Here is a 22683-nt window from a genome sequence, read left to right as displayed (position 1 = left end):
TCCTCTCCTGTGGAAAAGCAGCAGTGATCTGTATTTTCTGGTTCTGGTTAAAACCCCAAGAAACAAAGCTTGAGACAGATGCTAAGGGTGACTGCAATTTGGTGTAGGCAAATCCTGGGTATTGTACTACACAGCGACACTATTACTGCCAAACTGCACCTTGCTTTCTTTTCACCACTTCCTGAAGGTGAGGTGCATTGGAAGATACGTTGTGTTCCTCTGTCAAATACTAGGAGATTTTTCTGGCAAGTGGTATTAATTTCTGAAATTCTCACAAATAATTCATCAGTGGCTCTTCTTTCATTACAGTCACCCAACACTCTGGAGACCAGAATATGGAAGTTACATGATTGAAGGAACACCTGGACAGCCATATGGGGGAACCATGTCTGAATTCAACACTGTGCAAGACAACATGAGGAAAAGACGGCAAGAGGCTGCTTCTGTACTCAAAGAAAATGAGGCTGTTTGTACAGTGACATCATTTCCAAGGTGACATGGTTGTTGAAGTGTAATGCCATGTTCCCTGGTCTCCTTATACACTTTTTCTCCTTATTGCATATAGTTAAACTGTTCAATCAATACAGAAAAACATTATTTGATTAAAGTATTTTGGCTTTTATGTTCCAGTCATGTTTCCTAAAATTTTTATTGCAATGAGACAAGCAAATAAGCATCTTTTAAATTTTTAGGTTGCTTCTAACCTGTGATGATTTTGTATTAGGAGAGAATACAGAATATTTGTAACATAAAGTGTTACCTCTAAGTAAAGAGTAGTCTACCACCTTGAGTTGATAGAGAAAATTATATAGAAAAGGTTTATCTTTACCTGTTTTACAAACTGTGTTCTTTATGAGTAGCAGTTTTGCAAAACGTGGCCAACATGATCAATTTTAATACTATTTTTTCACTAAAGTACATGCAAGCGTCTGGTAGTTTAGGGCACCTGGACTTAGTACTTCTATTATACAATACTTACTGAATCCAGAAAGGAGAGCATCTCTCCTGGGTTAATAATACCCTTACAAAGGATAGATTTCATCCTCTTTATTGTTGTAAAGAGTTCTTGAAGAAATTAAGTTTAGAATGAACTTCATTATCTAGGAGAAACTGTATTTTGTGACATTCTATTGAAATACAATTCTAGGCAGAGATTTATTACATTTGTTCTAACTAGCCTGCTCAGTGAAGTGAATGAAGATAGTTATGGTTATAATGGTATAAAAGTTGCTCTGAAGTAGGAGAGAAGCAGCTGGCCTTACTGACTAGTTTCTTGTGTAATACAGAATGCAATAGCCCAAAATTCTTGCTGAGAGGAGGAACAATACAAAATATGCCTTTGCAGCAGTGGTGCCAAAATATCTGCATAATGCCCCACAAATGCTGTTTTAAGAACATTCTTTGACAAAATTTACTTTCACTTTATTAGAGTTATACTAGATGTAATAAAAGTTTATTTAAATTCCAGTGGCTAAGTAGTTATCAGTAGTTGCAGGTTTCCCTGCAACCTTACAGGTACATTATGTCATCTAATAAATTTTGGACCCAGTCATGCGGGAATACAGGGAGAGGAGTTGTTAATCCCTTTGTAGATACAGATAAATACTTTTTACATCACTGTAGGAGCAGTACTTTGGACTTCAGTGAAAGCCAGTAAGTAATAAAATGTAGTTTGTTTATGACTTACGGGTCATTCCAAACATACTTTCATCCCTCAGAGATTGCTCTCCCTAGGCTAGCCTAATTTAGTTTATTATTTCTGCCTTTTGCTGTCTTCCCATTCAAGTCCTTGTTGGTTTGACTGAAGTCTTGCTAACATGTATTTCTGAGGTTTCATAGGGTTGAAGTTTTTTGCCACATTGTCTCTACAATAACATGTATGTATGCCTGTGTGCATCTGGGCATGTACACATGTATATATTAAAATCTGTGCAACTGAAAAGACAAAAAAACTTGTAAGAGTGCTGACAGAAGAAAGGTAAAGAAGTAAGCTTATTCAAATCAAAATAATTCATTTAAAAGTGAACTGTTTGAAAATGCTTAAATATTAAAAAATTATAGCGTAGATACTAAATAGGTGTCCCTAGTTCCTAAATTTGTGAGCTGCCACTGCTGGGCCAGAAAGCTGTTTTCTTTCTTGGGGACTGGAGGGATGCAGTTTACAGTGTAGCACTTAGGTAGGTGATGAAGCTGGCTTTACAAGTTGTAGGACAACTTACTGAAACCAGGAAGAAGAAACAATATTGAACATAAATAATAATCTCAGAAGTGTGTTTCCTGATATTTTGAGTAGTTTGTAATTTTATCAGCTAACTTTTTTAAACTATCCAAATACTAGAGCCTTTCAACACAATCTTTGCCCTTTTTACTGTTCAACATGGAGAAACTAATCTGCTACTTTACCTCAGCCTTGTCAGATATTCTTTTGAGAGCTTATTCTTGTTTCAGGTGACTCTGAAACTTAAAATGGAGTTTCCCAAAGGGGAGGGGTGTATTCTGATTAGCTTGCATATCTGTCAGCATTTTAGACTTAATAGCTGCAATTTTTCTTTGCTTTATGACTTTCGTCTCTTAGGGGTTTTCAGCGTTCTAGAAGTGTTATAAGACTTAGGACATGTGTACCACTTGAAACTACCTCTAATTCTTACAGAGTTGGTTAAGCATATCTTTTAAAAAGGTAGATGGTTATGAGTAGGGCTGGGTAATTGTCTTTGGCAGTCAACCTGTGTCCTCAAGATAAACTTTGAAGCACGGAATGCAGCTACATGTCAGTATTAATAACAAGCACTAACACACTAAAATATGTGTGTACCCCACATAGTACTGAAGTTTCCTGCTTCAACAACTGAAAATGTCCTTGTTTCCTGTCTAATGATAGACTAGTGGGGTTTCTTTTAAAAAAAGGCTGTGTTAACTACTGTGGAAGGTGGTTGTTGGCTGGCTGTCTACTAGAATCCTAATCTCTGATTATCTGACCATTCTAAAATCACAGTCTGTTTTCATTACAGCTTGGATCTCATTGTTGTGTTACATAGGTTAGGCTGTCCTGGGTTTACACTGCCAGATTATATGCCAACACCAGTAGAAGGAGGAGCTTCAAAATCACTCTTTTTTCCAGATGAAGCCATCAATAAACATCCTAGATTTAGGTAAGAATATTTGGAAAATTTGAGAAATCAAATATTTTGTCTCTACCTAAATATCATAGACATATCTGCAAATTCTTTACATTACTGGAATAGAGAACACTGTAGCTGGTTGCTGCAGATATCAGAAGGACTTGAATAGAAGTGGTTCTGATGACATGTAGTTTCTTTTCAAAGTGTCTTAAGAAAATTAGTTGTTAAGCTAGAGGAACTTTATATAATAGTTCACACTGTTATGGGGCAAAAAGTGTTGATTTTGCTACTGCAAAATTGTTTCCAGTTTGAAGTCCTGTGCCTAAATGCTTCCATCATGGTTAATCCAGCTCTCCCTAAGTTATGTCACACTGACATCTCTGAACCAGTGGCTTGCCCTAGTTACTGTGAAATGTACTTCTCACTGTAAAATGAGACTTTGGCCAATAAAAATCATTGTTTTAAAACTGAGCATACCTTTTAACTTGGCCTTGTCTTCTTCAGGTCTGTAGCCTTTTACTGTTTTTTTTAGTATACTACTGTTAAGTCCATCAAAATAAGACTGACTTTACTGAAGAAAAATTCGGGGTTGTATCTTTTACAGTCTATCTTAAAACTAGGAAAAGAAGCATCCTGAAGGAGAGTGCTCAAAATAAATAGAAATTTGACATTCTGAAACCCTAAAAATTATTTAGAAAGTAGGTCCCAAAATATTTCCATAAAGAGAAAATTTCATATCATTCAAAAAACTTTTTCTTTTGTTGTAGTACACTGACCAGAAACATTCGACACCGAAGAGGAGAGAAAGTTGTGATAAATGTACCAAGTGAGTAAATTCAGTCTCACCTTTGTTCTTTTTCAAAGTGATTGTTTAGTCTCATGCTCTGAGTTACTGAGTGCCTGTATTTTCCACACAGTATTTAAAGATAAGAACACGCCATCACCTTTCATTGAAACATTTCCTAATGATGATGGAGAAGCAGCAAAGGCAGCTAAGCCAGACTACATATATATGGATGCTATGGGTTTTGGAATGGGAAACTGCTGCCTCCAGGTAAAGTGCATCTGCTTTCAAGATGTTACTACACATTGTCTTCTCTCAACACTTCCCTTTTTAAGATTTGTCCTATGTCTACTTTCACTTTCTTCAACTGATGCATTGTACATCAGTCTGGCAAAAAGGGAGATAAAAGAACAAGTGGTATGTCTAGTTTTAAAATCCAAAAATGTTGGGGTTTTGTAACCAGGTTTTGCTAGCAGAGGGGATGCAGGGGTGGCTGCTGTGAGAAGGTGCTTCTCCCATGAGAAGGAAGCTTTTCCCATATCCAACAGAACCAATGCCAGCTGGTCCAAGACAGACCCACCATTGGCCAAGGCTGAGCCCACCAGTGACAGTGGTAGCACCTCTGATGTACATACAGCAAGAAGGAGGGGAAAAACTGTGCAATGACACTGTAGGTGAAGATAGGAATGAGAATATGTAGGAGGAACAGCTCTGCAGGCACCAGGAGAAGCAGGAAGAGGAGGTGTTGAAGGTGACAGAGCTGAGATTCCCCTGGAGCCTGCAGTGAAGATCATGGTAAGGCAGGAGGTTGGTGTTGGAGCAGAGATCCACCTGCAGGCCCTGGAGGACCCCACACCAAAACAGGTGGATGCATGAGGAGGCAGGACCTGTCACCCCATGGAGTACCTGTGCTGGAGCACTTAGTTCCTGAAAGACTGAACCCTGTGGAAGGAACTCATGCTTGAGCAGTTAATTAAGTGTAGCCCATGAGAAGGGCTGTTGTGCTTTAAACCCAGACAGCAAATAAGTACCATGCCATTGCTCCCTCCATACACACATATACCCCCTTGGCCCTGGTGGGATGAGGGGCAAATCAGAAAAAGGGACTTGTGGGTTGAGATAAAACCAGCTTAATAATTGAAATAAAATAAAAAATAATAACAATAGTGATGAAAATAAGAGGGGAGGGAATAAAACTTGAGAAGAAAGTGGTGCTCAGCAGAACAGTTGCTCACAACCTGCTGACAAATGCTCAGCCTGTCCCCAAGCAGCAATTGGCCCCTCCCTGCCAACTCCCCCAGTTTATGTCTTGAGCATGATGCCATATGGTATGGGATGGGATATCCCTTGGGCCATTTCACGTCCCAGGTGTGCTCCTTCTTGGCTTCTTGTGCAGCTGCTCACTGGCAGAGCATGGGAAACTGAGAAGTCCTTAAGTTAGAATAAGTCCTCCTCAGCAAGAACTAAAACATCAACATATTCCCATACTGAATCTAAAACACAGAACTGTACCCAGCCACTAGGAACAAAAGTAATTATCCCAGCTAATGCCAGGACAAAGACTCATGTTGGAGCAGTGAACATGTTCATTGGAGGACTGTCCCAGGGAAAGGACCCCACACTGAAGCAAGAGTGTGAGGGGAAAGGAGCAGGAGAGACAATGTGGGGCAAACTGACCACAGCCCTCATTCCTCGTTCTCTGCACTGCTGGGAGGGGAGAAAGTAGAGAATTTGGGAGTGAAGTGCATTTTAAGATTTACTTTATATTTCTGATTGTTCTACTCTGATTTGACTTGTTATAAATTCAGTTAATTTCCCCAAGTTAGGCCTGTTTTTCCTGTGACAGTAAATGGTGAGTGATCTCCACCAAACCAAGTTGGGTCGGTGTTGATCTGCTCAAGGGTAGGAAGGCTCTGCAGAGGGACCTGGACAGGGTGGATCAATGGGACAAGGCCAGTTGTAGGTGGTTCAGTAAGAGAAAGTGCTGGGTCCTGCACTTTGGTCACCACAAGTCCATGCAGAGCTGCAAGCTGGGGACAGACTGGCTGGAAAGCTGCCTGATGGAAGAGGACCTGGGGGTGCTGGTTGACATCCAGCTGATCATGAGTCAGTGTGTGCCCAGGTGGCCAGGAAGGCTCATACGTCCTGGCCTCTATCAGCAATAGTGTGGCCAGCAGGAGCAGGGCAGGGATTGTCCCCCTGTACTCAGCACTGCTGGGGCCACACCTCCAGTGCTGGGTCCAGTTCTGGGCCCCTCACTGTGAGAAAGACATTGAGGGGCTGGAGTGAGTCCAGGGAAGGGCAGTGGAGCTAGTGAAGGGTCTGGAGCACAAGGGCTGTGAGGAGCAGCTGAGGGAGCTGGGGGTGTTTAGCCTGGAGAAAAGGAGGCTCAGGGGAGACCTTACCACTGTCTACAAGTGCCAGAAAGGAGACTGTAGCCAGGTTGGGGTCAGCCTTTTCTCTCAAGCAACTGGCAACAGCACAAGAGGAAATGGCTTCAAGCTGTACCTAGGGAGGTTCAAGTTGGATATCAGGAAGAAATTCTTCACAGAAGGGGTGATTAGATATTGGAATGGGCTGCCCAGGGAGGTGGTGGAGTCACTGTACCCAGAGGTGTTTAAGGAAATACTGGATGTGCACTCAGTGCCATGGTCTAGTTGGCCAGGTGGTGTTCAGTCATAGGCTGGACTCAGGGATCTCAGAGGTCTTTGCCAATCTAATTTATTCTGTGTTCTCTCCCTGGCATTACCTTGATCCTTAACCTTCTGTTACGTTTTCTCTTCCCTGTCCAGCAAAAGAGGGGAGTGATTAAATGGCTTTGGTAGATATCTGGCATCCAGCCAGGGTCAGTCCAATACACCAGGTTTATTCACTTGCTCTATGGGGTTTTTTTCTGTTAATATTCAAACATAACTGGATGACATGCTAAGAGAGTTTCTTGAACTGGTCAAGCTTCGTTTGATCAAGCACCTGCTCCTGAAACTCCAGCACTTTTTGAGTGTGAAAGGCCATCCTCTACTCTGCTCATCTTTTAGGCATGACCAAAGGACACTGTGGAGATGGAAACTGAGCTATCGTGTAGGAATGGGAGAGGTTTTTTAGTTACTCATTTGGGTGTTTTCCTTCTTCTGCACCCTTAGAACAGCAAAAGCAGGGAGTGGCAAGAGGTTGTGGGAATATTTTTTAAAATAAGTAGCTTTCTGCTTTGTATAATTTTATTTCATTTACAAACGTCATGAACTCCTATATAAAGTTTCTCATTCTTAAATGTTTTTAGCTATCTGCAAAGGAGTTGTCTTCTCACTGCTTGTACCACAAATCTACCAAATCCATGTTCTCTGACTGTGTGCTGGAAGATGTTTTTGATTCTGTTTTCTCTCATTTGAACATGCCCACTTTTTATGTTTTTTAGTAATTTGCCTGAGATATTCCTGTCTTACAGTATCTTCCCTTTAAATCTAGGTGCTGAATATTGAGTGCTTTAATCCTTTTCCTTTTCTGTTTGCTTTAAATGTTTCTCTGATGCTGGGCACTAACACCTTAGGTAACCATGGTGTATTTGACTCTTGATAAAATGTGCCTGTTGCCACCACAGGCTTGGAAGCAGAGCTAGGAAGAGGCTGGTGTTAACTCTATAGGATTAAAGAAAATTCTCTAGGCTCTTCTTGTTTCATAGCAAGGACACAAAACCTTATAAAAAGCACTCCCTTTGAGAAACTACAAAAGCTGTACAAATAAAAGTTCTTGACAGGTGCTACATATGGTTTCTTGTCAATAGGGCAAATTAGGGTGAATCTGATGAGATAGTAAAGTGTACATAATACTGTGTAGTTTTACAAGGTGTTAGTTTGCCATGGTTTGTTTTATACCATCTCTCTTATTTAAGACTAATAAAAGAAATCCAGCCTTATTCAGTCATTGTATGAACTTTAAAAACATTATTAAAGAAGTACTATTTTACTATTGCATACTGCTACATTTTATTATTACATTCTGGTAATAAGTGGCCAGATTCAAATTTGGTGGTCCTGTTATCATCAAAGGGGGAATGAAAAGGCTGACAGCTGCTTCTGTATCAACTGATAATTCCTGATAACTGACTGACTAGAAGAAAGCATGTATTGCCCACCTATTTTTGTAAGGTAGTTTGTAGTATATATACTTCCTTTCATGTTTGGGGGGTGGTCTGTTGGTTTGGTTTTTCTTCCTTTTTTTTTGTAGTGCATACCAAGCTACAACTTGGTTTGATGCATTTCCAGAGGTAAAAATAATGTCCTGATGAGCTTGGGCATGCACTGGCAGTGCATGTAGCCCTTCTGGAGAAGACAGCCATGCCCTTTTCCTCCCTAATGGGACAACTGGCCTAGAAACCATGTTGAATCTCAGATTTAATGTGGTTTGAAATAAGCAAAAAAAGGAAAGGGGAGGCAGATATCATTGTCTGGGGAAAGAGTGTAGGTGTCCTGTCAACCCACCCCCACTTCAAGGCTGGCTCCCTGGTGCTGAATGGCCAAAATTAATGATGAGAAATCATGCTTAGCTGCTTTTCTGCAAGATAATACTTAATCTTGTCTTTTAACCACCTGCGTTTTTGTTTGTTTGCTTGGTTTTTTTCTGAAAAAAAACAAGCCACTTGGAGGATAGACACAGAAGGAATATTTTCTCCACAGCACAGCTGTTTTCTAATTTGGGATATTTTAATGAATATTGGATGAAGATTTAAAAAGACAAACACAAACAAATCCCGTATTTCCCCTATACCACCATCATCAACATCCCCCAAAAAATGCATCACTGAGGCACCAGTGAACTCAGGAGTTTTGGAGGGATTTGTTGGTTGGGTTATTTTTTAGTCTTACTTGAGGTGCTGTTTGGTTTAGTGGCAAGCTGAGAAGAAAATTCATGTTTTGTGTGTCACTCTAATTACTATCCTTGGAAGAGGAAAGCCTGTGTACAACTGGAATTCTTCAGGATAGCAAACAGAGGTGTTGATTTAGAGCTGAAGCCTCTTGTATAATGTTATGATAGCGGTACAGGTGTACATTCCCATCTGCTTTCTTCTGATCTGTGAATACATAAACTGCTCAGACAAAGGGAGTTTTGAGACTGATCAATCATTTTTAAATTCATAAAGTGTTGGTTTACAAAGTTTAGCAGGTAAGGTCTGCTACTAGAAATGTGTCTTTTGTTTGATGTGCTCTGAGTAAATTTCACAAAAATATTACAAAGGAGTTACCTATTCCAGTGGCCTGTCTGTGGTGGGGCTTCCAGAGCATTAATGCCTTCTGCAAATAATATTTCTTTTCTGTTTTTTTGCTGGGTTCTAGCCTCTAATACAGAAAAAGCTGTACTTTTTTTTTTTTTTTTTTTTTATGAAGGTACTTTTTTATGAAAGTTACATTAGACACAGAGATACTCTTTTTTTCCCCCACAGTTTTTCAGGATCCAAAGGCAGCTTGAAATGTTGTTTAAAACAGGATTAGCGTCACATAAAACAAACGTTAAATCTACAATAGAGTCTGACTGTTGTTCTAAGTAAGTAGGTTCCTGGCTTACTTCCTGAAGGTGCATTAGTCACCCATGTGTATTCTAGATGTTAACTCAGTTTTCTTTGATTCTGGCAAGTGTTTGTATATTCAGCCTCACCATAGAAGCATTATGGTCTGAAATCTTTTAATGAACGTGGAAATGGCACAGAAAGAAGCTTGTAATATGAACACTACTGATAGGTGGGGCAGAAATGTGTCCAAGACTTAGGGGGAAAACCCACACAAAACCAAACAAAAAACCCTAAACTTTTTAGTATATGAATAATTTTATTATATACTTGATTTTAAATCTAGGAAGACTGTGCTTGTTGTATGATGATAGAAATTTGATAGCAACTGTACATCTTCCAACAGGTAACATTTCAGGCTTGCAGCATTTCTGAAGCAAGGTATCTCTATGATCAGCTAGCTACAATTTGTCCCATTGTGGTAAGTGATGGACATCTGTCAGATGAACTCTTCCTTAATAGCAGAAATCACTATATATTAAAAAAATAATACTGATACTGCAAGCTCACAAATTGGGTACTCTGGGAGAAGACTAGGTTGCCATGTGAAGCATGTTAACTATTTAATGTGCAAATGACACCGCAAAACAGATAATATCTGTTCCTTCTTGGCCCTTATGTCTATTTCTTCCCCTCTGCTCTCACTCCCACATGCGTGAGACTCTTGTTAAATAGTTTTAGAAATAGATTTGGGCAGATTTCATGAAAGCAAGGCAAGCTCGGTCTTAAAACAATTTTTAATTTTTCAACTGGTGTTGAAAACTCTCTGGTGCTACAAAGGATTTCAGCTTAAGTTGTTTAAATCTGTCCCTTGTATAAGCATGTTGTCATAAACAACTGTTTATAACAGGAGTTATGAAACTAAAGTATTAGTCTGGTCTGAATGATGAGAAGATCCTACCTCGAGTGAGGTATGTTCCAGCTGTGTTACTAAGGTGCTTGGCCAAACAAAGATAAACAAAATAAAATGATTGCCAGGTGAACTTTGGAAGTGAGCAAGCAGAATACTTGATGATTTGTCTCAAAAGTGCTTCTGCCAGTGTCATTTTTGCTTTCCTTGAATGCTGATCTGTAGAGGTGAAACCTTTGGAGAGTGTCAGAAGCCACTTCAGGAATGCCAACCCTTGACCCAGGCGTTTTTCGGAGGCAGCAGTTGAGATATTTCTGGTTATTCAGGCTTTGGCTGGATGTCAAACTGCAATACATATACTTCAGCTCCTTCTGGATCCCTTTCCTGTGGAGTTGTATTTTGCTTCTGGTTCCTTGGCCTGTCCTTTGTTTTGATGCCAGCTGTTCCATTTTAGATGGCGCTGAGTGCTGCGTCTCCATTCTACAGAGGCTACGTGTCTGACATTGACTGTCGCTGGGGAGTGATCTCTGCCTCCGTGGATGACCGGACGCGCGAGGAGCGAGGGCTGGAGGTAAGCCACGCTGCCTCCAAGGCGGCTGGGGTTTTTTGGGCAAAACAGTTAAATCTTCGTTACCAGATTCTACTTGTGCTCATCAGAAACCCTAGTGAGGAAGTGTGATGGTCTTTGTGGTAAATACAGGAGAGATGGCGTAAACACTTGGCCTTGGTTGGTCAGTTTGTGTTAACAAATACATATTTCTAATTAGGTATGGAATCCCAGTCTTCCACAGCTGGCTGAAAAGGGCCTCAGTGAGGAAACTTTCTAATTTATGCTTGAGCCCAAAAGGCAAAAATTGCACTAGATTAAATAGTGGGTGCTGCTGAGTAGTATAAACTAGAACTAAATCAAGAGAGCCAGGTATCAGAACTTGTAGAGTTTCTCTAAGCAGGAATTTCCATTCAATGCACTTACAAAATTACACACAAGAAATATTTTTTTTAAATTTACTTGAAATATTTCTTGAACTACCTATTTTAAGGGCATCTCTAACAGTGTGCACATAGTGAAACTGTTGGTATGTGTTTAATGATTTCCAGGTGCTTGGGGTAATGGCATATTACATCAGGAAAACATTTCTACATCTAGAGAATTCTAGTAAATGTGTGATGACTGATTTTTTGCTGAGATATATATGTCTGCAAACAAAATAGTCATAATTCCAGAATCACTTTATATTGAGCCTGTTTAAGACTCGTGCTTTTAATAATTTTAATTGAGGTTGTAGGGTTTTTTTAAATAGGATAGTAATTCTCAACTTAAGTGTCATTAGTGAGCTAAACTTAGGTAACATTGTTAACAAGCTGTTAAAATATTGTATTCTTAAATTATATAGCCACTGAAGAACAACCATTATAGAATCAGTAAATCCAGATATGATTCCATAGACAGTTATCTATCTGAATGTGGTGAGAAATACAATGACATTGATTTGACAATAGACAAAGATATCTACGAGCACCTAATAAAGGAAGGTAAGTGTTTGCTTCATTATGAGCAGGTTAAGAAATATGTTTGCAGTGTGTGGGGATACTTTTTGGTTTTTGTTGTTGTTTGTTACAAATATTGTGCAGCCCTCAGGAAATCATGGGTGATTTCCTACTCAGGAAGTATCTGTACAGAGTGGTCTTGAAAGTTTTTTAAAAAGGATTCATTTGTAACAGAAACTGTCCCTAATGCATCAAACTGAGTTTCTCAAGCTGGAATTAAAGGTTTATTTTTATGGAGAGAGCCGAACTGCTTTAGGAAACATGGCACAGAATGCATCAGAAAACAGGAAGAATGGCAGCCACACCAATACTCAGCTGCCATTTCCAAACAAGAACCTGTTTGGTTTGGGGGTTTTTGCTCTTTTTAATCATTTCCTTCCTTCCTGAAGTCATCACTTTAACAGGATGTGGTGGGCTGAGGTAGCACTTCAGTGTTAGATGTTTTCAGTCTTGTTAAAAAAACAAAATTCCTAGAACCTGTTTTGATATGTATGAATTGTTTGTTTGAATTTTCATTTTGTAGGTATTGACCACCTTTTGGCACAGCATATTGCACACTTGTTCATTCGAGACCCATTGACTTTGTTTGAGGAGAAAATACATCTAGATGATGCAAATGAATCCGACCATTTTGAGGTTACGTCTAATTTAGAGGAATTTAATAAATATATATATATATATATAAATTGCTTATCTTCATAATACTGAATTGGAGGATGGCTATATTAGCTAAGAATTTTTTCATTAATTTTTCACTTCAGGTAGTTTTTTAGCATATGACTTTGCAGTTATAAGCACATTCATTTATTAATTTTATCTTTTATTTAGAAGGTGATGGCTTATACTTTAAATAAAATATGAAGAGCCTAAATTATAGCTATGTATATAAATGTAAAGGGGAACTGTCAATTTTTAAGGCTTCCTGAAACCTGGTTTGTATTTTATTTATGTAGAAATCTCTCTTTTACAGCTTTATGAGGTAATAGCTGTGGTAATATTAGGCCTTTTTAGTTCAGGATGTGTCAGCCCCTCATGAAAAAATAAAGTCATTTGCATGCCACACCCTTAGTATCTTGTGCATAACACTCAACCAAAACAGCATGAGAAAGTGCAACATATTTGCTCCTAGGTTGGGTAGTTGTACTGTGGGCTTTAGGAAATTACAGCACTTTACTTTGGAACCCCTTCTGTAACCTCCTGTGCTGTTCCACGAAAAACACCAGGGCTCTAGTTATCTGCTTATTTTTCTTCAATTATATTATAGAATGATGTGCATTTTGATTGTGACAGATTATTTCATGTGCTTTGCAGAATATTCAGTCTACAAACTGGCAGACAATGAGGTTTAAGCCACCACCTCCAAATTCAGATATTGGATGGAGAGTGGAATTCAGACCTATGGAGGTAAGGAAGACATCAGTATGTACAAGAGCACATTTCCTTTTAAGTGGAAAAGTACCAGGCATTCTGCCATCCAGTATCAAACTCCTATTACTTGTGCTGTGTTTTCTCCCCTTTGATTTGCTGGATGCAAGTGAAGTGGACAGCAGTATTTAATCAGACATGGACTGTGGGAATGTAACTGACAGGAGAATCCACTGCAGTAAATCAACGCATGCTAATGGATTTGGGGTGATGGGGAAAGGAATTAGCCTTGTATTAAAGCAGCAGCAAACAAAGCCCCATTTAGCTTCTAGAGACTGTATTTCTCTAGTACATTTCCTGGTACTGAACAATTCCACTGTCACAGTTTTGTTTTTTTCACAAAGTGCTTTTATTCTATAGTAGTCTGTTTCTAAGCTCTCTGACTTTAATCCTTTTAGACTGGAAATTTAAATGCTACTATATTTCTGTAATTAGAGAGCCTGAAGGTGCAGGTTATTAGTCTTTTGAAGCACAAGTGTGCTTTGCATGGAATTGCAGGGTTGTTTGTTGCAGCCTGTGTGTGCTTTGTGCACTGGAAGTCAGTGCTGGTGGTCGTGTGTGTGGCTCAGCCCTCGGCGAGTGCAGCATGTGGGAGCACGAGTGCCAGCATGAGCACCTGAGTCAAACTGCTCCAGACTGGCCTTGCATGAGTGTGTTCCCACCAAAGTAATTGAATCCCTACTTCTTTCCTGTCTAGGTCCAGTTAACGGACTTTGAAAACTCTGCTTATGTTGTGTTTGTGGTATTGCTAACCAGAGTGATTCTGTCATATAAACTGGATTTTCTCATTCCTTTGTCCAAGGTAGGTGTGAAAGATCAGATCTGTTAGAGCTAAATGTAATGCATCAAATCTGATTTTTATCCCCTGCAAGCTAGGAAATAATATTTGTCCACTTACAGAACAGTCATTTTTATCTTCCAGTCAGTTTTCATCTGTACCAGTACTTTGAATTAATTTAAACTCTACAATATTAAACAAATATTTTACTGCTGTGTCATGAAATTAAACTCCTTCCATGCTGTAGGAATTTCTGTGATGCCTAGCATTGAACTGCTGCAGAAATGTTGAGAAATAGCATTGTCACAAGGCTGTTTTGGAGGCTGGGAAAGGGTATGTTTCCCCCATTTTACATGCAGGGGAGAAATATGTGGAACTCAAAATAAAAACTTTCCACTTATTTAACATTAATGTTGCCTGTGTCTCATGCTCTTATTCTGTGTTTTGTTTGTATGTAGTGAGTGGGGAGGGAAAGGAGGAGTTCAGCATGCTTAGCGTTACACAGTACTTGAGTGGAAACAAATACCGCTGACTCTGGTCACAGCTGTGACTTGTCTTTAGACAGACCAGCCATGCAAAATGTACTTTTTTCTTAATTTTGCCCTCACAATTGCTGAAATATTTTGTGTGAAACTGTCTTTGCATGTCCTTTTTCTGAGGCGCTTGACCAAAAACATGTCTTTTTAGATGGATATTCCTGTGATGTTATAGGTAGCTTTAAAAAAGGTCTTGTAGGGCAGAAGGCTTTTGACACTATACTGGACAATCCTGCATAGCCACAGTATCCTGTGGCTTTTCATAGAGTTTTTTTAATTAAAATGGAGAAAAATATTGAAGTCATAAATTTACAGTAATCATACCATTCATACATGGTATGATTTGGTATGACTTCTAAAAGGAGATGTCAGGGAGTTCAGACTCTATGCATAATGCAGCAATTTAGCAGTTAGATTACATAATTGCATTGTTATTTCAATGTCTCAAAAGCACAAAAATTTTAACTACCAGTTAAGAGTGAATAAGAGATCAGGTGCTGAAAGAACCTGAACAGAATTGCAGGGCTGGGGGGCTTAAAATTGCTTAAGCTTGCCAAGCAATTTGGCAGGTAATGCAACACAGAATTGCACAACCATTGGTAAGCCTGCCTCTTTCAAGTAAAATAATAGGGGGTTATGGGGCTAATCTCACACTAATCTTGGCTGTCTGATTGAATGTGGTTGAACACTCGTCAGCTGGGACTGGAGTTCTTTCAAACTTTCAAAACAACCTGTTGTGTAAATAGGTTTCATAATATAAAGTGAATTGAAAACAAAGGTGTGGAAGGTAAGAAGTAAGTGAAGATTTTGCATAGCCTTTAGTTAAATATCAGACAAAGAATTCAGCAAAATATATCTCTTTTTCTGAAGACGATATGGTAAAGCTAATGTCCAAAAGCTGTATGATGTTAATTAACAAAGACCTTGGACAAAATCTTCCATCCAGAAAGACAGAGCAATGCTTATGTCATTTGCAGAGCAAACGTAGTTTTGGGGACTTTTGAGAAGCCTGAAATTTAGAACTTTTATTGCTGGCAATCTAAGTTTGAATATCTAACATGTTTGGGATGGAATAGATACAATTCCCATACAAACTTATTTGAATGCTATTTCTGAACATTTGTTTAATATAGTGATAATTCTTCTAAAGACAGTGATGATTTTGTTAATAAAAGCAGCAAATTATGGCTAGGGAAGTTGAAATTTTCTTCTTCCATACTTATTTAAATTGCATCTAAATATGCAAAGAAGTCTGCCAGAAGGGATATAACCTGTTAATTGTAACTGTTACTGCATTTTCATCCAAACTGAGATTAGCATAGCATGTTCTAACACAATACCATTACCTATTCTGCTGGAGACCCAGTTTTGTAAAATGTCATCTGTTGGTGGGTTTGTCCTGGACGCTGAAGAATGAAATAAAACTTAGCTTCACAGTTTGGCCTTGTGTGATGAAATAGTAAGAAATATAGTAGATATTTCAACTTATGAAACACAAATGTGACAGTTTGGTAGAATCCTACTGTTCTAAAATGTCACAGATCTCTGCAATATTTTTTTTGCCAGGTGGATGAAAACATGAAGGAGGCCCAGAAAAGAGATGCTGTACGACAGGGAATGTTTTACTTCAGAAAAGATATCTGCAAAGGTATCACATCAAGTAATCTGACTAACATTGTTGTGGATGTTTAGCACATGTCTTGCCTTTTAACCATTTTTTTTCCTTTCCCTTTGTCACACGTGAAGGTGGAAATGCTGTTTTGGATGGATGTGGCTCTGCACAGAATGGGACAGGCACCGATGCAGAAGAGTACACCTTAATGAGCATTGACACAATTATCAATGGGAAGGTAATAGCCTCTTCTACCTGGAACACATCCTAATCTACCCTCCCAGAAACCAGACTTAGTGTGTTTTATGCTGATTCTGTTCTTCTTACACAGGAAGGAGTCTTTCCAGGTCTGATCCCAATTTTGAATTCCTATCTTGAAAACATGGAAGTGGATGTGGATACAAGATGCAGCATCCTAAACTACCTGAAGCTAATAAAAAAGAGAGCCTCTGGTATGTTTGATATTTTTGGACATTGACTTTCTTGGCATTTTTCTCCTTTCAGTTGGATAAGACTGATGGGACCTGTGGATGTCTTGTTAGCTGTTGAATCATTAGAGCAAAGGACTCGAGTGTGTTCTCTAGCTTCAATCTTATCGTGTCTATTTTTGATCTTTAGTGTGTAGTGATCCATTTTAGAACTTAAATTCAGAGTAACTGATGGAGTAACAGTGATGGTTTAGAGGGTAGTATGTACCCAGTTCTCAATTTTGCTTTTCAACACCATTTACTGCTCTTTTGCCACTGTATTGTCTGTCCACTTTGTAGTAGTTTAAACATACACTACTCCACTTTGCCCTGTCACTGGAGTGTTGTAAGAGTATTTGAGGCTGGGTCTGATAGCTTGCCTGATATTACTGGTGTGACTGCAAAGCATTCATAAGTGTAAACTCAGGTCTGCTAGACCATGGGACCTAGACTTCAGCTCACTGATAAGAAAGTCCTTCTGTAAGCAGCAGAACTCCTACAAGGGAGAGCAGAGCTGGCTCTTCCACAGTCTTTCCCACGTTGCAATGTTTTTCAGGACAGGTGTACAATGATTGTTTATGTTTCTTCTTAAAATGCAGCAGTATAATAAGTAAAAGATGCAGGCTAAACTTAATTCAGAACTGTGTGCGTAGCTCAGTCTGCGCCAACTTTTTAACTTTTTTGGTGTAAATCCCTTGTATAATTGCATTGATGAAAAGTTAGCTAGATGGTTAATTTTAGCCTCCTAAGTCAAGAATGTTTTTCTCTTAGCCCTCTCCCCCCCCCCCCCCCCCCCCCAAGTTTTAAACTAAAGTGCTGCATTCCTTTTTAATTCCTGAAAATTGCTGTAGAAGCTTCTCGGTAAAGACCTTTCCAAAGCTAAGGTGGAAATCAGGATTTTGTCTTATCTGGTAATTCACTACTTTAGCAGTTCTTCAGAATGGTAATATGTTTTTCAACATTCCCTTGTCTGTTGTTTGGGTTTTTTTCCTTCAGAGAAATGATCTTGAGAAAACAAGGAATCCATAACTGTAGCAGGCATTTTCCCTAAGGCCTAGTGACCAGCTGCAGGTGTTCCCCACCAAAGAAAAACTTTGCTGTTTGGTGCAAAGTTGCAGTCATTGCAAAAGTCAGCTCCTGTATTTACACAGATGTAAAAGCTGTGAGAGTGAGGTAGATAAGAGTGTAGGATTTATAGTTCAGGTCTTACGAACTGAAACTACTTTTAAATGAAGCGTCTTAAGAACCAGAATTCACAGAATAAAAAAGCATTAGGTATTTTATTACTGTGCCACAATGTTTCTCAGCTGTGAGCTTTGGATTATTCCAGTTTACTCTTGATCTTAAATCAAATGTTCCTTATCCACAGCCTGTTTAGTATGAGTCACATCCACAAAGAGTGGCCATTTTTCAGATTTCTCAAATGGTGAACACAGCACTCATGAATTAAGACCACTGACATCTTAGCTGCTGTGGCTGTAACCTTGCCCTGGCATAATTCATTTGAGCTTCAGTCAACCTCCTCTCCTGCAGCAGAGCAGGTATTACCCTCCTGGCCTCTGTATAGCTGGTGTGTGACTGCCACCACTCAGTGAAACTACAGATTGCTAGGCAGGCAGCAGCTGCTGACCACCACCAGTTATTGATGCAAGCAGTACTGAGGTAGCAGCATCAAGTGGTCCTTGTCCTGGTGTGCTCTCCTGGCTGCCTGCAGTGCAGTAATCAAAGAGCTTGATGAGCCTTCACAGATGTGCTTTCCATGATCTTTGCCTTACCTTTCTTGAAGCAGTTACACTTTTGCTCCCCCTAAAGTCATATAATAAGAAATTACACAGTTCTGTGGTATGCTTTTTGAAAAAATTAATTCTCTAGTTTTTCTAGTTTAAATGCTCTTCACAGTTATTCCAGTATACACTTTCTAGGCTTCTGTTGTAGGATCATGTTTATCTACTCACTTGTCATCAGCATTCTTAATTGTGCGGACCTCTCCAGTGTATTGTTGCTCCTGAACGTACAACTCCCTTTACCCCTCCTTGCCTGGAAGGTGTCTCACACCTTTTGGCAGTCAGTGGTGCCATACTCCCGTAAGGACTCCTGAGAGCTGCAGGCTGTGCTCCCAGTGCAGGTGGGCAGGGTACCGCGGGGCCGGGATGAGGAGTGCCGGGCTGCCTGGCCACTAGGTGTCCGTGTTGCTGTGCCGGACACTGCCTGTTCCTGCAGCACTGCTCCTGCACGGCTTGCACTCCAAACCTGTCAGTTCCTGAGCTGCACTCCGGCTTGCACTCCAAACCTGTCAGTTCCTGAGCTGCACTCCGGCTTGCACTCCAAACCTGTCAGTTCCTGAGCTGCACTCCGGCTTGCACTCCAAACCTGTCAGTTCCTGAGCTGCACTCCGGCTTGCACTCCAAACCTGTCAGTTCCTGAGCTGCACTCCGGCTTGCACTCCAAACCTGTCAGTTCCTGAGCTGCACTCAGGCTTGCACTCCAAACCTGTTCCTGAGCTGCACTCCGGCTTGCACTCCAAACCTGTTCCTGAGCTGCACTCCGGCTTGCACTCCAAACCTGTCTCTTCCTGAGCTTCACTCTACTCAGCTCCTGCCTCCACTGACTTTCTTGCAGGCTCCCTGCTTCTCGTTGATGTCAGAAAGTTTTCATGTTGAGTTTTAGTGCCTTCAATAAATAAAGCCTCTTGAGTAATTTTTTTCCTGCCCTCTTATGTAGAAGTGTAAACTCTGGCCTCATTCCTTGAAAACATTACTTCTGGTTTTTGAAGCAGATTTTGATTTCTAGTAACCTTTTTCATTCTGCTTTTCTTTCCAGTACTTTCTGCAATTTTTCTGATTTGTCTTCATGTACATCTGTTCAAAACCACTGCTAGGATATTTTTAAATAGTGTTGGATTCTTTTTACTTTTTACTTGTGTGTTCCTTCATGCTTTCTCTAACTTGATTTCTCTTGCTTTATTATAATATTCTTAAACCAAAGACTTGTGTAGTGGAAGCCCTTGACTCTTCCCACTCTCACAGTGAAGCTGATGTTCTGGTAGCTAGCCATGAAAGTTTTTCTAGACTCTTTGAGCATCTCATCAGCCCATCTTAATGTCTTAAAACAGACAGAATTACCTTAAACTTGTATTAGTTAAGGTTTGCTTGCATGTGCTGCATTCAGGAGCAAGATTCAGCAGCCTGGACCCTGGTGTCCAGCCAGCCCCCAGCTGCAGCTTCATGGGGCTGCCAGTCTCCTGCAAGTGGTGTGTGTCATTCAGTGACCTTTTACAGAGGTGCTGGGGACCCTTAGGTACCTGCTGACCAACCCAAGAACTCTGGAGTGAAACAGAGGCACTGTGTACAAACCAGAAGTTGGTATAATTGGGAACCAGCGTATTTTTTGCTAGAGTAGCTGCCAGAGGAAGAATAATAAGCCAGGGTTGACTGACCAAAACTAGCAGGTCAGTTGGATGGATCAACTACAAACTTATTCTATATAAATGCAGTAGTGCAGAGGTGGCTGTTGATTCATCTCAGCCAGATTCTCTGTTAAATGAAGAGTTTAAGACCTTTTGCTGTACAATCTGTTGGTAGCACCCGTTCTAGTTGCTACTTCTCTCTGCATTGTGTCATTGGAACATCTGAAAGTTGGAAAACTGCACCAGGTAAGTGTCTTTTAGACCATCAGGGAAAAGTCAAGCCTAATTGTGCCTGCCGTTTAGCCATATTTGAAAACCAAAAAGTATAGGAATGTGTTTCTCATGAAAGCATGGGCTACTCATTAATTGTGTATATAGTGCACAGAACTCTAGGTGTTCTACTGCTAAATTAGCTGTATAAACTGTGAAATTTCATTTGCTCTTGCCCACAGGAGAGTTAATGACAGTGGCTCGATGGATGAGGGAATTCATCGCGCAGCATCCGGACTACAAGCAAGACAGTGTGATAACTGATGAGATGAATTACAGCCTTATGTGGAGATGCAACCAAATTGCTCAAGGCCAGGCAGAGTGTCCTGAACTACTGGGGGTAGGATTTAATAAGAAACAAAGTGGAAATAAAACTGACTCTTTGTAATGAATGAATGAATGCTTCTTAAATAATAAAAAGATTAAGCCTTTTAGCAAAGCACTAGCAAAGATACTGTGAATCTGGTACAGTTTCATGGTGTGAAGACCAAAACAGGGATACTGCACTATAAAATGGGCCAATCTGCCTAAATATTCATTTAAGGCATCATAAAATAGGCATATTCTTATTGTTAAGGTTTATACAATATACATGTAAATAGTAAAATATTTTTATGATTAACATCAATGTATTTTAATAACATTGTAACTAAGGTTATTGTGAATTAGCTTGTAACTTTTTTATGCTTAATATAGAAAGAAAAATTGTCATGAACAGCTTTGTAAATGTAATGGTACTTGTATATTATATGCATTCCAGTTACTGAATGTTTACTGTAATTTTTTTAACCTGGAATGTGCTAAGTAATTTACCTTATTGTGTAAGAAAAAAAATCCTTCTGGATCTACCTGAATCACAGATACTTCTTCCTTCCGTTGGGTTTTGAAAGTATGTAAGAACAGACAAATATATGTGCATCCAAGCTGTTAATCTTATAGTAGTTTCTCAGTTGCCACAAGACCTTCATCCATTTGTAAACTGTAAAACTCAGAGGAGCAGATGATAATGCAAGTCAGCCTGCCTGCAGATGCAGTTATTTTCTTCCCCTCTGAAATAAGCTGCATGCTGTCTCTGTTCAGAAAATCTGCCCAATGATTTCATAAAAAAGTAGTAACGGGAGATGTGTGGAAAGGGAGGAGGAAATGGAACTGGACATACAGCCCTCCTCACAAAAGAACCTGAGACACCTGCTCTGGACTTCAGCCTGCTTAACGGCTCTTCTCCCACACTGCTGCTGCTCCCATAGTCAACAATGACTGCAGCACAAAACCAAACTTCTGTCCATTCTTCCTGAAGGTTGACTTTCTCATTTTGTCATTTTGTTAATTATAAATATTTTTGTCAGCACGTTTATTTTCTCTAAGGTAACTTATGTAGGTGGCTGGGATTACCTACATAGCTGTAGTTACAGACAGTTTAATCCCCTCTAGGAAACAGTTGAAAGAGAAATTTTGGAATGCACTAATCCTTTGAATTGGAAGCTGGTGCTGGGAGTGACTGTAATCTATTTCAATTCAGCCATTGCATCTGTAAATAAAGCAAACTTAAGGGGCCTTTTTGATTTAGCTTCTTAACTGATTTCTAAAAGTGAATTGCATTAGGGGTAGAAGATGCAAAGCTTATGGAAGCATATTAAAATCCCTAAGATCTAATGGTTTTTTTAAAGAACTAATGGAGAAACTGCAGTGAGAGGTGCGCCAAGAAGCTTTTATGTACTGAATTACACTTCATTCTGTGTTCACAGGTGTGCTTTAGAGAATAAAAAGAATACTTTTTCTCTGCAGTGGTGAATTTGTTTTAATTAAGATGTAGGCATATGCTAATTTAGTTTCTGTAACAAGGAAATAAAAATAAAATTTGCAGTATGTGTTGGTCACTTGCATGACTTGAACCCACACTTTTAGATTCAAAAAAGGAGGCATTGCATAGCTGGCAGGTACAACTCACATAGACTTAATTTGTTCACAGTGGGGCTGCTCAGGACTCAGACAAATGGTCTGACATTCCTACAGCGAAGAAGTCCTTGCTATTGTTAAAATTGTACCATCTGTCTGATTGCACAGCATGAGCCACTATGCTTGGAAAATCCTTAAAAATAGTTGGAATGCTTTTCTGCTGGTACTGCTTCAATACATGTCCTTATTCCCTTTCAGTTGACATTGAAGCATTGAAGTGTCCTGTAAGACAGAGAACATTTTGTCACAATGCCTAAAAAGTTGTGGCTGGAAATTTCCCTCCTGATTTCTTGTGTGCATGTTTCCAGAAGGGATGGGTGAGATCAAACACAGAGCTGCTTCTGTTTTTTGAGACATGCATGTTTGCAGTCAGAG

The 22683-nt window shown here is 39.6% G+C and overlaps 1 protein-coding gene across 1 annotated transcript in view; it reads left to right on the top strand.

Moving 5' to 3' along the window:
- GCLC (glutamate-cysteine ligase catalytic subunit) overlaps positions 1 to 22218 on the top strand; it is a 37019-nt gene extending 14801 nt beyond the window's left edge. Inside the window, exons 3-16 of the mRNA XM_036380364.2 lie at positions 310 to 492; positions 3036 to 3149; positions 3887 to 3945; positions 4037 to 4173; positions 9807 to 9881; positions 10765 to 10881; positions 11705 to 11843; positions 12382 to 12494; positions 13170 to 13262; positions 13981 to 14085; positions 16164 to 16245; positions 16344 to 16447; positions 16541 to 16661; positions 20535 to 22218. Coding sequence (XP_036236257.1) covers positions 310 to 492; positions 3036 to 3149; positions 3887 to 3945; positions 4037 to 4173; positions 9807 to 9881; positions 10765 to 10881; positions 11705 to 11843; positions 12382 to 12494; positions 13170 to 13262; positions 13981 to 14085; positions 16164 to 16245; positions 16344 to 16447; positions 16541 to 16661; positions 20535 to 20740 — 1648 coding nt within the window. The 3' untranslated portion in view covers positions 20741 to 22218. The remainder of the gene's footprint in view (positions 1 to 309; positions 493 to 3035; positions 3150 to 3886; positions 3946 to 4036; positions 4174 to 9806; positions 9882 to 10764; positions 10882 to 11704; positions 11844 to 12381; positions 12495 to 13169; positions 13263 to 13980; positions 14086 to 16163; positions 16246 to 16343; positions 16448 to 16540; positions 16662 to 20534) is intronic.
- The last annotated feature ends 465 nt before the right edge of the window (positions 22219 to 22683 follow it).

This window comes from Molothrus ater, chromosome 3 (genome assembly GCF_012460135.2).
Source record: "Molothrus ater isolate BHLD 08-10-18 breed brown headed cowbird chromosome 3, BPBGC_Mater_1.1, whole genome shotgun sequence".
NCBI classification, from domain to species: domain Eukaryota; kingdom Metazoa; phylum Chordata; class Aves; order Passeriformes; family Icteridae; genus Molothrus; species Molothrus ater.
Note: the sequence above shows the minus strand (reverse complement) of the source record. Positions and strands in the feature narration are given on the sequence as shown.